The 15,455-nt window shown below is 40.3% G+C and overlaps 1 protein-coding gene across 1 annotated transcript; it reads right to left on the bottom strand.

Moving 5' to 3' along the window:
- Positions 1-1,305: 1,305 nt before the first annotated feature.
- Positions 1,306-13,138, bottom strand: LOC131217464 (WD repeat-containing protein VIP3-like). Its single transcript, XM_058212401.1, has 3 exons — positions 13,000-13,138; positions 9,740-10,083; positions 1,306-2,164 (listed from the first exon to the last, which is right to left on the bottom strand). Exons 2-3 carry the CDS (start codon positions 10,076-10,078, stop codon positions 1,535-1,537), a joined length of 969 nt encoding a protein of 322 aa, XP_058068384.1. The 5' UTR covers positions 10,079-10,083; positions 13,000-13,138; the 3' UTR covers positions 1,306-1,534.
- Between the last annotated feature and the right edge of the window lie 2,317 nt (positions 13,139-15,455).

The raw sequence follows: 15,455 nt of genomic DNA, 5'->3' as shown, positions 1-15,455 counted from the left end.
TAAGATACATATACAAAAAAACACTCAGAGAGCATGCAGAACTCAATGCAAGGTTAAGGCGGTTATATAAAGTGACACATGACCATCTTTGATTGGCCATATGTACTCGTAGATTGCTAAGCAGTGCAATAAGAGAAAAAACAAAAAAGTCTTAAAATAGAGATATTGTCACACACAGCAACATAATGGTTAGTTAGTCCCCTCTTATAATAGAAGCATATTGAGCCAAACCCGCTAACTTATCGAAATGTAGATCCTAAAAGCCAAGGGACCATACAGAAGGCCGCCGCCTAATCCAAGTGTATAAAAATAGCAAAGAACAAAGAGTTCCGTGTCCTTGCCAATCTAATCAAACAATCTTTTTTTAGCTTAACATTATCTATTAATCCTGTCATGGCATAGCTTAGCCTAGTTTATCCCCTCCACTTATGTCCAACACTTTGTTGCAACTTGTTTAAGCCAGTTAGCATAGCTTGGTTTAGTTTTCTACTTCTATTCAGCACATCGCTATAGCAAATCTCGTTTAGTTTAGTTAAATATTCACTACCCTGTCGTGGGATCCCCAAATTCCCAAGTCTTGATCTCCTCAATCTCTCGCCCATTCCGACAGCTGTTAATAATTTATTCTGCTTTCATTTTACTTGTGTGTAAATTATACTGCATTTATATTCAGATAAATAAAATTGGCACTTAGCCTTTAATTTTCTGCTTTGCTTATTCTTTTTTCTTTTTTCTGAGGAAGCTACCAAACTATCATCTTTATGATATTTGGTTAAGTACTCTGAAAATCAAGTAGGCCCATCCATCTACATCGCAACAGCATCAACCTAGAAAAAGGCCAATTATTATATATCTAGGATCTTCAATTTGATCCGCAGAGAGGCCCATCATATCAATGGTTTAGATCACCCAACCATGGCCCCACTTTTACAAACTGGACATGGGAAAGTACCGTACAACCTAAATTCGGTAGTTCTGCGCAAAAATTCTAACGTATAGAAATTGAATGCCCAGCCCATCAATAAACCATATCGTTTCCTTTCCTGCAGGATTTTGTGCATGTGGAAACCATGGTTCGTGATCCAGACCGTTGATCTGACGGGCACAAACCTGGACAAGGAATTCCATGAAAAACCGCCCAGATGTAGACTACATCTACCTTTTGATCTTTGGATTACTATCCACTGATAGACTGAAGGGTCAGACTTTCCAAGGTTCGGATGACCCACACAGGGCCCAACATATTAGGAACCCTACTGTTTGATGTTGATGGGCAGACCATACACTTACATTTAACGAAAATCATTGAAGAAGATAGAAACAATCATAAATCACTCATAGTGGGGCCATCAAAGCAACGGTTTGGATGACCGACACATGGCCCAACATATTAGAAATCCTACGGTTTGATGTTGATGCATGGGAACGTACATTTCACATTTAATGAAAATCATACAAGAAAGAAATAATCAGATATTTGTTACACTAATTCTGCTGAGAAAATAAGACAATCCAATTCAAGCGATTGATACCTTCAAGAGTAATCATACAATGAGATGCTCCTGTCGTCCGACACGCTGGCAAGCCGGCTGGCACGTCCACCAGTCCCGCCAGTGGGAGAGTGGAATGATACTCCCCAGACCTGGTCTGCATGGTTGCTCATGGTCTGGACAGCAGCCCTCATGCCCAGGTCCCAAAGCCGGACTGTCCGATCGCTAGATCCAGTCGCGATGGCTACACCGTCTGGGCTCACGTCTACACTCAACACCCAACTTGCATGGCCCGACATGGCCCCAACAAGGCTCTTCCCCTCAGCATCATACATGTGCACATGTGCATCGTCAGATGCTGTAAAGATCACACGTGGGTCTGTCGGGGAGTACACGAGCGACCTCACTGCCATGGAGTGGCCTTCCAGGTGATGAAGGAACTTGGCGCGTGCAACATCAAAGACAGTGACCGTGCCATCCATGGAGCCACAAGCTATACGTCTCCCGTCGGGACTCCATGCAACTGACAGAACAAACTTTCCACTGCCACCCTTGTCGGAGGGCCTTGATCCTTCTGGGCGTGGGACCACTAGGGTCGCGATCAGCTGCCATGTAGCGGTGTCCCATAGCATGACAGAGGCACTACCTCCACCGGCAACTGCCAGAACAGTACCCTGCAAGCAATGAAGCTCTATTATTCAACCCTTTCAGGTGCTGCAAGTAGGTTTTCCATAATAATCCCAGCAAAAGGCTACAAGTGAGAAATTTCCAGCGGAACAAAAATTATAGTAGTGTAGGTCCAAAAAAGATTTAGGGTCTGTTTGGATGCACTATTGAATTGACTTGCAATAATTAGTTCAGTATAAAGCAAATGACTGAATAATAGTTACCCATGCATTGCTTTGGAGGGAATAGCTCCAGACTGCAATTATATTAGTTTCAAGCTGGACTTGAAAGGAATGCAACTGCAATTTGAGGGCTACTTCCTCGCTATGGATAGAAGGCAGGAAAAACTGCAATTTGGTTATTTCCTCTATTGGATTAAGAGTAGTGATTTGCTAAGGATTCACCATACCTTATATGGTGCAAGGTGCCACCAGCACCTAGTTGAGCCCACTTGTTATCTTTGGATGGGTGTGGCCCACTGTAGATTACTCATGGCCTAGAATCACCGTGATCGGGGATGATCAAAGCCCTCCGATTAAGGGCATGCGAATTGCATGATCAGAGCAAACATGGTCTTAGTGTCCATTTTGCAGGCCCTTAATGGGATGGCTTTGATTCCCTGAACAGGATGGTCATATGGTCATCTGCAGTGCACTGCGATCTTAGGGGCATGTGTCCCACAAAGGAGATCATATCAGAATAAGGTATGGAGAATTCGTACTCGATTATGAAGCAGGCATAACTTAGTCAACTGCAGACTAGCAAAGCACAACTGCATATGCATAATACGTGTAATTATGGATGTATGGTATGTGCGGATGTGCAAATATATGCTTCAGACATGCATCCAGGAACCTGCAAGAACCAACTGCTCTAATACACCGATAGATGCTTAGTCCGTGGAATTTCCAGATGCCAAAAGTAAAATCTAAGTAAAACCACGATCATGTTAGATGATGGCTAAACTAGATTAATCTACAGTTTTCTAGCCTCTTCTAGAACCTTCCATGATTTTATTTGTTATTTTTTATTTTTTATACAGTATTAAGGTATTTCTACACAGTCAAACATTATTTTTGAAGATGGGATGGTTTAGAATTCCAACTATTGGACACCAGGGGCTGTTTGGGGTGAGGGGTTTGGGGGAGGAATTAGTGAAATTCTCAGATTTCAAGTCTCCCTTGTGTATTTCTTTTTGGGGATTTGCAAGATTTGGGAAATCCAAGCCTCTATAAATCCATGGATTTGGGGCAAACCCAAATCCCCCGAAAAACTAAAGACTTGGAAAATTCTCAAAGTGAGAGACTCTTATAAAAGCAAAAGAAGTAATCCTTCGCCACAAGTGCTCTAATAAATGCTCCCTAAATCCATTAATTTGTAGTTTGATTCTCAAATAATGGACTTCAAAATTTTCCAAATCCAAATCTGATGCAAATCCATGGATTAGAATAATTAATGGATTTACCAAATTCACATCCTCATTTCCTTCATTCCAAACTGGGCCAACCTTACAACCCAAATACCAAAATGCTAAGCAACTCAAAGTGGTCCTCATTGTCCGTTACTGTACAGTCAAGGCTACCATAGGCAATGATAACATGTTGTTGTGTTTGCATGTGGGTCCCACTGGTGAGGAGGAATGACAATAGAACTGAAAGCCTGCACTTACGTTGCTCGAACACCCTGCCGAAAGGGCAAGTTCCGTAAAAGGCAATGGGCAGTCATTTCTGTCATCTAAGATCTAAGTTAAGACTGGCCAGCTGCAAGGCTAGAGGCTTGACTCGGTGACCTTATGAAGTAAAGAAAAAGAAGTAAACGATGTGTGGATGGCAATGTGCAGGCTAAACTGAACATGCTGACGAACAGCGCTGAAGAAAGATGTAAGGAAAGAAAAGATGTGAAGGCCAACACGTAGACTGCTTCAAGTCAGGCCCCACAGATGACAGTCTCCTCTCTCCTATTTCTAACAGTGATGCCTAGTGATCATGAATCGTCTAATGACAAGCGCTATGCTAGCAATGAAGCGAGGGGTGGGTGCAAGCTTTCTGGAGATGATTCCATTGGACCAACCTGAATGTCTCAAATCCTGCTGGCTAGGATTAATGGAGTTTTGCCAGGAAAAATGGGATTGCAACTATGCTTCCAGCAGTTTTGCCAGGAAAAATGGGATTACAACTATGCTTCCAGCACATTTACCTTCTACATTCCCTAATAGAGAGAGAGTGATGGGGACATCCCGCGCACGCCGTCCACACGTGCACGCACACCACCCTCCTATGCTCGTACGCCAGAAGAAGGAGGCCCCCACCGTCGATTTGGATCGATGACAACGTCCAGGGAGGGCCTCTTAGATAGAAGACGAAGTTTTGATTCAAAAGAATGAGCCCGTTAGTCAAGAAAAGCCCATCATGGAGATCTCATGATCGTGGCCCACTAGTCGGGTTGATTTCATATTTTAGGTTTTGCTTATTTATGTTATTTAGAACATCGTGAACGCTTTAGATTTTTCTGATTGGTTTTTATTTTAGTTTACTTCATCGCCAAGTAATAGGTTGCGCACATGGCGTGAGTTTTGGGGTATAAGGTTTTCCCTATAAATAAGCACCCTTTGTAGTTCTTTGGATTCCATTGAAGATTAATAAAAATTCTGCGTTTTCCTACTCTCTGAGTTGTGAAGCCTAATTGGGTGCGAAGCCCTCCCTTTATCGAAGTGTTAACTATCGTGATGCGAAGCCACATCTACCCGATTCGCCCCCATTCATCGCCATCTCTACTACCCATCTTCTATCATCCATTCTTTTCACTTTACCCCATCATCTACACTTCAAATCAATCATCTATTGCAGCAATTCTCTTCCCCACATTAGAATTTCAGAATTTGGCCCTACAGGAGGGCTGAAACTTCGGCGGAGCACCACGCACAAACCGTACATCGGATCGAGCTGAGATTTTGGGGTTGGAGTCCATCCCTGGCTGACCAGGGCCAAGGTAGCCTTTTTCCAAATAGTGGGCCCCACACACGTGCGGCTGGGATCACACGCACGTGCGTCTGGGCCATTGTTGTTGTCCACGCATGCGGTACTTCTCTGGTTCGTCTCTCTCCTCTCTTTCACTCCACTTTCACCCAAAATCCCTAAACCTAACCCTAAATTACTCAAATCTCCAATTTTATGCCCCTTTTCTTACCCTGGGGTTCCCCGAATTAGAATTTCTGAATCCCTTGGATTAGGGACTGATACTATGCATATGTGGATGATTATTTCTTATCTTTGAGTATCGTTTGATTCATAATTTTTATTGACCCAGCCCTATCATGTGTAGGCCTGGACCCGCATAGATTCCCCTTAATTGAATGTTTGGACTTTCATGTGGGATATGGAATTTGTGTAATTATTTCTGAACTAACGTGATCTTAAGCTTGAAATCTCGCATATCATATTTAATTTTCATGTCCTGCATCAAAGAGAGAGAGAGAGAGAGAGAGAGAGAGAGAGAGAGAGAGCTTGAAATCCCCACATCCAAGTTTGAACTTTCGTGCACGCACAAAAAGAACATAGAAATATCTGACTAATATCGAATTCAGTGATCTTAATCACCATCGTCGGCATGTTATTTTTTACTCTAGTATATCATCCCAGATGCAACTAGATTAAAGAACTAGTTGTACGGCATCTAGATTTGAAGCCAAAAATTATGCAGAAATTGCAACAAAACCATGTGCAAGAATAAATAAAGAAAGCAGAAAGATTGCAATCTGGATGGTTTAAAGCCATATTTGTAGACTGCAGACCCCCTTTTTTTCTTTACTCAAATTACTTAGTATAATAGTTGCAATCTGGACTTGTTAAAAGAAAGAAAACAATGGCAGGAAAGAAAACGATGGCAAGAATCTGGACTTTCTAAAAAAAGATCTGCAGGAATCTGGACTTTCTAAGAAAACTAAAAGAACTACATGAAGACGAGTACATGACAAGACTTACAAAATTACCATGCTAATGAAGACTGGCTGTATACACAGCTGTATGGTTGCGTATATATGTATACGAATGTATGTACTTGCTGTTTTATACATGCACTAGTGTATGGTTGATGTTCCTACACATATACATTATTTCTGGGTATTTTCTGCAAGTGTACACCAAATGCACATTATTTCAAGAATTCAAACTCATTTATGTGGAGACTTACCACACATGACCAGATGGGGCCATTCTGGGTCATCTCTGGTACATAGTCATAGGTTGGGATTTGATCGTACCAATCCCGCTTTTGCCACAAGCAAAAGCTATGTCACTCCACTCACAAAAGCTGTCCAAAGTGCTATCAAAGATGACTTCACACAAATAATGCAAACTAAAACTCAATATTCTTAAATCTGGCATCAGTTTAATATATTTATCAGATATAAATAGCCATCATCATTATCATCACAATCTTGTCCCATCTATTTGGGGTTGGCTATACAAATTCTATTTTGCCAATCAAATTTGATACATGAATTGTAAAAGGTTGTATGACTGGCTGCCCAGCCACGCTAACAACTCTTTTTAGCCTGGATTGCAACCGACTGGCTTCAGGGAGAAGTTTCTGAGTACTTTCTCAAACATTCAACAAAAGCCTGTGGAAATTGAAAATTCATTTTATCCCAAAAACATAAATAAATTAGGTTGAGTGGATTTTGAAGGTCCATGCTAACTCACCATCATCATAATCACCACCATCGTCATTGTAATTTTAGCCTTGTCCAAGCTATTGGAATGCTCATGCTAGTTTATTGTTTAGAATATATCGTGGAAATCGGCATTTTGAAAATGACATTTTTTTCTAAATCTTTTTCAAAGAATTTGACTTTGTATGATTTTGGAGACACTTAAAATTATTAGGCTAAAAATACCATTGAGTTCATAGTAAAAAAATGCCTTTAGAGTTCCATGGCTGTTGAGTTGAAAAGTAGACACTCAACTGCATCATTTCCTAGTCTTATCACCTTTCTTCTTTAGATCTTGCACAAATCTAAACAAATGTAAGATGAAGTTTGAGGCATACGGAGAATAAGTGATTCTTTTGTGGCATTGTTGCCGCAATCATGACTGTCATTGTTATCATCATTGCCTTGAACCAGCTATCCCAAGTCAGCTTTATGAATCTTGTTTCGCCAATCAATTCGATCCAAAGCCCTATCCTCTGTAAGTGAACATGCCTTCATATCCCTTCTAACCACAATGTTACAAGTCCTATTGGGTTTTCCTCTCATCCGCTTTCAGTCCTTCAACCCTGTTAGAGTACACAATACTGCCTATGCGTGGAGCATAATTAGGGGGGAGCATACGATGTTGTGTCATGTGATCCTTCAAAGTACCATAACTTAAAGGCTTAGAATGTATCTTAGGGATTTTGATGTATCTTTGATTGTTCTCATCCTTTGGTTTAATGAAGATCATGAAAAAAGAAATGAGGGGAAAGGAGAGGTAAGGACACTCAAACAGACTCTAATCAAAGTTCCCCTATCTTCTTCATTGTGTGCGTAAGCAACCTTCTAATTTTTTCTAGGACTCACCAACATCAAAGAAGCTCGTCTTACCTTCAGTTGTAAATGAAGAAAATCACTTAAAAAGCTGTGGAATTTGAAACTTTAAGTGGTCATATTAGTATAGATTTTGCAACTATTAGCACAGTTTACAACAGATGATGTGAATAAAGTGCTAGAGGATTCTAGATAAAAAGAAATAAAAAAGAATTTGCACACTGGTATCAAGAAAAACATAGCAGACAGCTGATGGGAACTTCCATGAGATGATGACATCCATTCACCAAGAACCCATAGCTTCTCAATCCAGCTCCTCTTCTGCTAGGTTGCTAGCACATTGGTTATTTCAGCCAATTTCATGCATTCATTGGCTAACCTTAGAAGTTATTTTCTCAGCAATCACTTCCCCATTGCTTCTTGCCACCCTTTTTTTTTCACTCATCATGAATGCATCTTTCCTTTTTCCACTAGAAGCCTAGAAGTTGCCACATAAATGACTACAGATTTTGGAAAATCCAATGATTGCTTGATCTCTAGACAATAGGATGGACAATCATTTGTTTCTTATCAATACTACATTATAAGGAAATCCCTTCATGTCTTTTGAAGAAAATCCCCTTCATATAAGCAAAAGCAATGGGTGTGATGAGAACATGGCTAAATTCTGAAAATTTGTTACCTACTAGATGTCTTTTTTCTCCATAGAAATGCAAAAAGCTTTATGTCAGTTGGTCAACTTACATCCAATGTATTGAATGACATTCAGACAAAATGATTATTTATCCATGGTAAAGGGCTCGATAAGTTGACCAGATGATGCAAATTGATAGTGAATCTTCAGCTTGAGAAATGTCCATCTTCCGTTCTTCATGATTTCTATACATAGGTAGAAGACTTGGCTCCTTGGAGTCCAAAACACAAGGAAAAAAAAAAAAAAGAGGGAGAAAAACAAAAAGGAAGAAAGAAGCTTATTTTCTCCTAATTCATGGTCTTCTTGAAGTAGCTGCACCACTGACCAAAAGGAAAACAAGTATTGCTTTGGACTTTATTTGTTTAGAAGTAAAGGTCAATATCCATTTCATTCTCATCCAGTTTCCCGCTGCTCTGCTATCTTTATTATGGGCTAAGACACGTGTGACACACAAGGAGAGAGAGAAAAAAGGAGAGACACGAAGGGAAGTGTGTGGCTACACGCTACACATTCAACGGTAGGCGATCCATCACAACCTTTTTCTAGTGCTATGGCCCACTCAAGTTTTAGATCTACCTCGTTTTCAAGCTAACGCCCTAGCATGAGGAGGTGCAAATGTGCACTCGATTATGGAGTGGATTTCACACCATCTTCATGGTGGGCCCTACAAAACCTTTGTGGAACAACTCCCCGGGAGTATCATCGGAGCAGGCTATATGCAGAGAAAAGGAGAGCGCTACTAGCATGCTTCATGTGGGTAAAATTTAAGCCGTTGCACACTTTTTGCAAGTGAAGTCTGAGCTGTTAGACTGACAACAGCTACATTCTCTAGTTCCCAAAATACCCCTACCTTCATTTGCGATGTCATCCCATGTCTTTTGAATATCCAAAGGCCTCCACCCTATGGAAACTAATTGTTGGGAGAAAAATGTCCAAAAGCCGCTTGCGTTATTTAGGGTATAGATAAATGGTTTTTCTGCTGTAACTTCTAGCATTTTATATTGCAGAAATATGATGTTCAGGAGTGCTAAGAAAGCTGGTAATTCTGGGTTTTTATTCACAAAACAAATAAGTGCTACAAAAGCTGAAGTATCATGGTTGTGATACATGTGACCATGTCTAAAAGTATCAAAATTAATGTGCTTGATGTCTATCAAAGATGCATGCGTTTGTTTGAGTGAAGTATGGGAGTGTCAAAGGGGAATAGCACTTGTGGTGCACGACTTCATAATGAGATTTAGAGGAGACTCAAATCACAACTTCCTCTATTATCGAGAATGAGAGAGGTAGACAGAGATTAAATGGAAAGAAAGAATGGAAAAACAATAAAATAAAAGGGTCAAAGGTGTGAAGGGAGAATTTTACATTAGGATCAAACTGCATGTTCCAGACTTCAGATGGTGGGGCCTCAAGAGTTGAGATTGTGGCATTGGTATCGACATCAAAAATACGGACAAAGCTGTCCAAAGAAGCTGAGGCCGCAATGACTCCTGAAGGATGGGCAGCCACAGAGATGACACCAAGGCAGTGACCAGTATTGGTACCCTCTGAGATGAGCTCGTCAGGACGCCAGAGTTTCACAGTTTCATCAAGAGATCCCGTCAGCAAAAGTGCGGGCCGGGCATCAGTAGCTGGGACCCAAGTAACTGCCCAAATTGACTCCTCGTGGGCATTCTCCACAGATTTCAAACCAGCAAGCTTCATTGCTTCTGTATAAACAAACAACAGAATCTTTTAAAAAAAAGGAAAGGATGGCATGCATATATTGAAAGTTTCCACCAATGTAGTAGGATACGTTAAACAAATCATGTCAGACTAATGATATAGCTGGTGTTTTAATGTTTTTTATGTTCTGTGTTGGATGTATCGACATCCAAAATGACGCCTCTACTGCATTATGCAATAGTATTAAATATATTGTTTGCATCATCAGACATTCCAATAGAGGACATACCATCACAGACCATGAAAATGATCAGCCATATCATCACAGCTGACTGGTTCAATTTCTGTGCAACTCAAAAAGTATCATCATCATCATCCCAACCCTTTCCTGACTATTTGGGTCAGCATTACAAATCATGTTTTCCCAGTCACACTTAAACTCAAAAATAGCAACTATCATGATGGCTTCACAAAAATTGTATGGTTGACTACCTACATGACATCAACACTTCTTCCTTTACCCAGGCTTGAGACCAGTTGGCATGTGATGCGTTGCTTCCAAATGGAATTTCCACGACTAAAAGGAATACTTTATAGATAAGGAATAAAAATTTAAAATTTCAATTTTATGGTATTTTTAAAAAATTATTATTAGAGAAGTGTTCGTATCTATGTAGGTGGACAGCACCGTTTACATCAAACCAGCAGCAAAGTCACAGAATTTAATCTGATGGCTCAAAAATTCCCCCATGAAGAGAAGCATTTAAAAAAAGGCAACCATTGCAACCCTCTATTACCTAGGTTTGAGACAAGATCTTCTGGTTATTGCACATCCACCTCTATTACCCAGTTTTTATTTTTTAACTATTGAGCATTGCTTTTTCTGGATAACCAGTCTATTTGAAAGTAACTGATTTGCACAGATTGAAAAGATTCTTCTCTTGAAATTTCAACCATAGATGAAATCCAACAGTAAAGGCACTAGTTGAACAAGAGAACCCGGAGTGGAAGTGAGCACTTCTAGTTTATTATATCTTCCTTCATATCATCTCTATTTCTATAACTTTAAAAACATAACACGAACAAATTCCATTTTTTTAGGGAGACATTTATAATGTATCATCATCATATCTGAACTAATTGGGGTTGGCTACACACGAATTGCATTCCATCATTCCACTCTATCAAGGCCCATATCCTCAATTAAACCATAGCTCATCAAGTCTTTTTTTACTACCTCCATCCATATCCTCCAAGGCCTTCCCCTTGCCCTTTTAGAGCCTTCAACTTGATCCATCTTAATCATTCCAACCTGGGTAGTTCTTGGTCTCCGTTGCACATGCCCAAACCATCTAACTCAACTTTCCCTCATCTTATTAACTATTAGCGCTACTCATAAGTTTGCATTTCATTTTTTATTTCTATTCTTCATCATCTTGTCACTCGTCCATCTTAACATCCTCATTTCCGCTATTCTCATACTATGTTGTTCCTCAACTACCCAATGTTCTACCCCATAAGGCATGGATGGACATATAGCTATCCTATAAAATTTTCCTGTTAGTTTGGTATGCAATGCTAATTTATAGCTGGACATTTATAATGTGCATGTTATATTAATTTCTAATTACCCTAGATTTTAAAGCTTGTTTCCTACATCTCTCTCTCTCTCTCTCTCTCTCTCTCTCTCAAATTTAAAATAACGTAAATTTCCTTGATGATTTCAAATATTAATGGGAGCCAATTTACATCATTTTTTTTTTCCATTTTGGGGATGATTAGTGCTAAATATGCAGCCCACAATGTGAAGTTCTATGCAGTTCCCCTCCTCACGGTATATGTGGCAAAAACGTCATGTGATCAAGACTGTTTGACCATCCAGTCTTTATGAATTTTACTAATTGAATGTCAACAACTGCTCTAACCACTCCTTTTGCAGGCCGCTCATTGGACACCTATGAGAGTCAGATGCACTCGACTTTCGGGATATTGCCTATTCACGTGGTACCCCACTAGAGCAATTGTTCTGATTTCCAGACCTGTTTGCCACATATACCTTTAAGGGAACTGCATAGAACTTCTACATAGTGACTTGCCTATTATAGCATTCCACTTTATTGAATGGAATGATACAATTTTGCACTATTTCAAATTCCCAAATTGGAAATGCATGTATACAAACAAATCAAGATTGCATATATATCAATCCGATGATGTGAACACATAAGACATTGCTTACTCCATCGTTCATCTGGTATGTACTAATTTTCTAGTGATTTACAAAACCAACATTGTCAAAGACATGAAGCATAGATTAGGTGGACCATAAGCAATATTGCATGATCCTACCTTCTAATATTGAGCTCTTTTTTTATTTTTATTTTATACAGTTCAATGTGAGCATTTGTTCAATTTCTCTTCTCAGTCCATCCTGCAACTCAGGATCGCCAGCCTACGTCGCCCAGCCGTGTTACACATGCTAAGATGGTACAATGATCGGGACTGTCCATGTTCTGAGTACTATGCTTTATGGGCTACCATAAGAAATTACCTCAATCGGAGGATTCTAACCATTAGATGAATTTAGAACATTGAAAAGAGAATTTTCAATGGCTCACATTCAGCTCCAAGAAATCAAAGATCAGGATCATCGTTAAAGCGTGATTATAAGATCATAGTTCAGTAGTGTCAGAACAGAGAACATGGACGGTTCAGATCATCAGATCGTCTCAGCATGTGGGCCCAGTGGGGCGAAAACGCCAGTGATCCTGAGTCGCGGCATAGGCAATCTATCTACGAGCCATGAATTGAAAGTGGAGTTGGGTTGGGATCATCCAAGGTGGGAGATCTTAGGGGTGCTGTCCATAGACTGTGGGCACACGACATGGCTAGTTATCAACGGTCACGATCGTAGAGCACTGGGCCCCACTCACAGAGAGGGGGATTTTGCGTGTACATACCTCCTGTACTCCTCCTCCTTCCTTGACTTCGTTTTCCGTACAATCGTTTAGGGTTTGATTTGGATGATGGTGAAGGAAGTCGAGAGTAACTTTCGACGGTTTTATTCGGCGCGCTTTTTTTTAAACCGGCTTTAGCCGGTCCTTTCGGGGAGCGGATTAGGTGAGTCTCCGACTCACCAAACACGGTGCGGTTCTTACCGTGGGCCCACCTTGATGTATCTATTCTTTATCCATGCCGTCCATAATTTTTTTCAGATCATTTTATATCATAATACCAAAAATGGAGCAGATCCAATTATCAGAAGAACCATACCATATGAAAAATTGGTGATTAACCATTTATGGGATATGTAACTTTGGTTCAATCTGATATTTATTTATTACCTTAATCAATTATTATTTGAGCTTATAAACGGATTGGTTTGAAAATAAACACTATAAAACATTAATTTTCGCACTAAGAATTTTTAATGGTAGAAAGTTGAATCAACACTGTTTCTTAGAGTATGGTCCTCCAGAGATTTAGATATTCTTAATTTTTGTATTCATGCAATAAAATGTTCTGGAAAAACGTATGGACGGCATGGATACATAATAGATTCATCAAGGTGGGCTCCCCGTTAAGGGCCGCACCGTCTTTGATATGGCCGGGATCTCACCTAGTCCGCCCGAGTCTTTCTTCGATGGGCGCGGATTGGATACTGACAAGGTCAGTAGCCAAATCGCTACTGAAGTGACGTCACCGAGCTCTGTGGACCCCACCATGATGCATGTGTTGCATCCATACCGTCCAACCATTTTTAGAGATCGTTTTATGGCATTAAAAGGAGAATGAAATAGATCTAAATTTCAAGTGGACCCACCACAGAAAACCGTGGGAGCAGTCACACCCACCGTTGAAACATTTATAGGGCCCACCGTGATGTATTTTTGAGATCCAACCTATTCATAAGTTAACATAGAGATAGATGAAGTGAAAAAAAAATATATAAGCTTGATTGGAAACTACTGTGGCCCCTAAGAAGTTTTGAACGGTGGATGTCACTGTCCCCACTATTTTCTATGGTGGGGTCCGCTTGAACTTTAGATCTATCCCATTCTCTTTGTAATGCCATAAAACTATCTCTAAAAATGGTTGGACGGTATGGATATAACACATGCATCATGGTGGGGTCCACATAACTTGGTGACGTCACTTCAGTAGCGATTTGGCTACTGACCTTGTCAGTATCCAATCCGCGCCCTTCTTCGATGGAAAGATGATACGTTGGGGCCCGGTGTAGTGGAATATGGTAGACCACTGCACGTGGTAGGGTGATGTATCAATATGGTCCGTTCATCTTCTGATACCGAACCTGGATGGCTTATTTTTAGTAAATTAAACCTATCATACAACTCATTAAATGACTGTTGAGATGATTTCTACTTCTACGGTCGGTTTGAAAGTCATTGATCAGATGGATGGGACTTTATAGGCCAGTAGATTGACGGACGCGATTCATACATCTGCCTGCCACTTGCACTGACGGCAAAGACGTGAGTTTCGGAAGCTTATTGGGTGGAACCCAATAACACTTGATATATCTGTTTTATTTTCATGCCGTCCAGCCCTATTTACAGCTCATTTTCAGCATGAGCCCAAAAATGAATCACATCAAAGGCTCAAGTGGACCACGCCCCACGAAACAGTGGTGATTTAATACATGCTGTTAAAAATCTCTTAGGGCTACAAAAGTTTCAGATCAAGCGGATATTTGTGTTTTATCTTCACCCAGGTGGGTCAGTGTAGCCTTATAAGCTGGTTGGATGGAAAATAAACATTTTTGTGCGTCCTGTGAATGTTTCAACAAAAAAATTATCACTGTAGACGCCACCTTTTATCCGGCTTCTTTTTTTTTAAGTCGTCCAAAACTTACCTTCTCAACTTAGACCTTTCAGGTATGGCCAGAGCATTTAAGGACGAAAATCCTCAAATGCTCTACCTAAGTTGAAAAGATAAGTTTTGGGCTGTAAAGAAAAGAAGCTGGATAAAAGGTGATGTTTACAGTGATAATTTTCTCATGTTTTCAACAGTTGGTGTTGTTTTCAGACTATTTCCTTCGTGTGGTCCACGAGCTTCAGATAGGCTTCATTTTTGGGCCCATGCCCTTAAATGACCTGACGAAAGGAATGGATGGTGTTGATAAAATACATACATTATAGTGGAGCCCCCTAATCTGCTTCCGTGAATTTTTTTCTCTTTTTTTTTTATTATTATTACAGACGCAAACCATAGTGGAATTTCACCACTTATGGATACTCGAACCCTTGACCAGGTGTTGGAACTCCTGAGAATCTACCACCCGAATAAGAGTAGGTGAATTTCTCATGCCGCTTGTTGCAGTAAGGAGCGCGTGCGACCAAAAGCTAAGTGGCCCAACTATTATTCCTGTGTAACTTTCAATCCATTCATCATG

The sequence above is a fragment of the Magnolia sinica genome, chromosome 10 (genome assembly GCF_029962835.1).
Source record: "Magnolia sinica isolate HGM2019 chromosome 10, MsV1, whole genome shotgun sequence".
Lineage (NCBI taxonomy): Eukaryota > Viridiplantae > Streptophyta > Magnoliopsida > Magnoliales > Magnoliaceae > Magnolia > Magnolia sinica.
The sequence above is the reverse complement of the archived record's forward strand: the minus strand, read 5'-3'. Positions and strand labels throughout refer to the sequence as shown.

What these genes read in the sequence shown, in the direction of transcription:
- LOC131217464 (XM_058212401.1), bottom strand. Translation starts at nt 10,078, where the DNA reads ATGAAGCTTGCTGGTTTGAAATCTGTGGAGAATGCCCACGAGGAGTCA. An exon ending in ACATGCAGTTTGATCCTAAT is followed by an intron (nt 2,165 to 9,739) that starts GTAAAATTCTCC and finishes CATTGCTTGCAG; the next exon opens with GGTACTGTTCTGGCAGTTGC.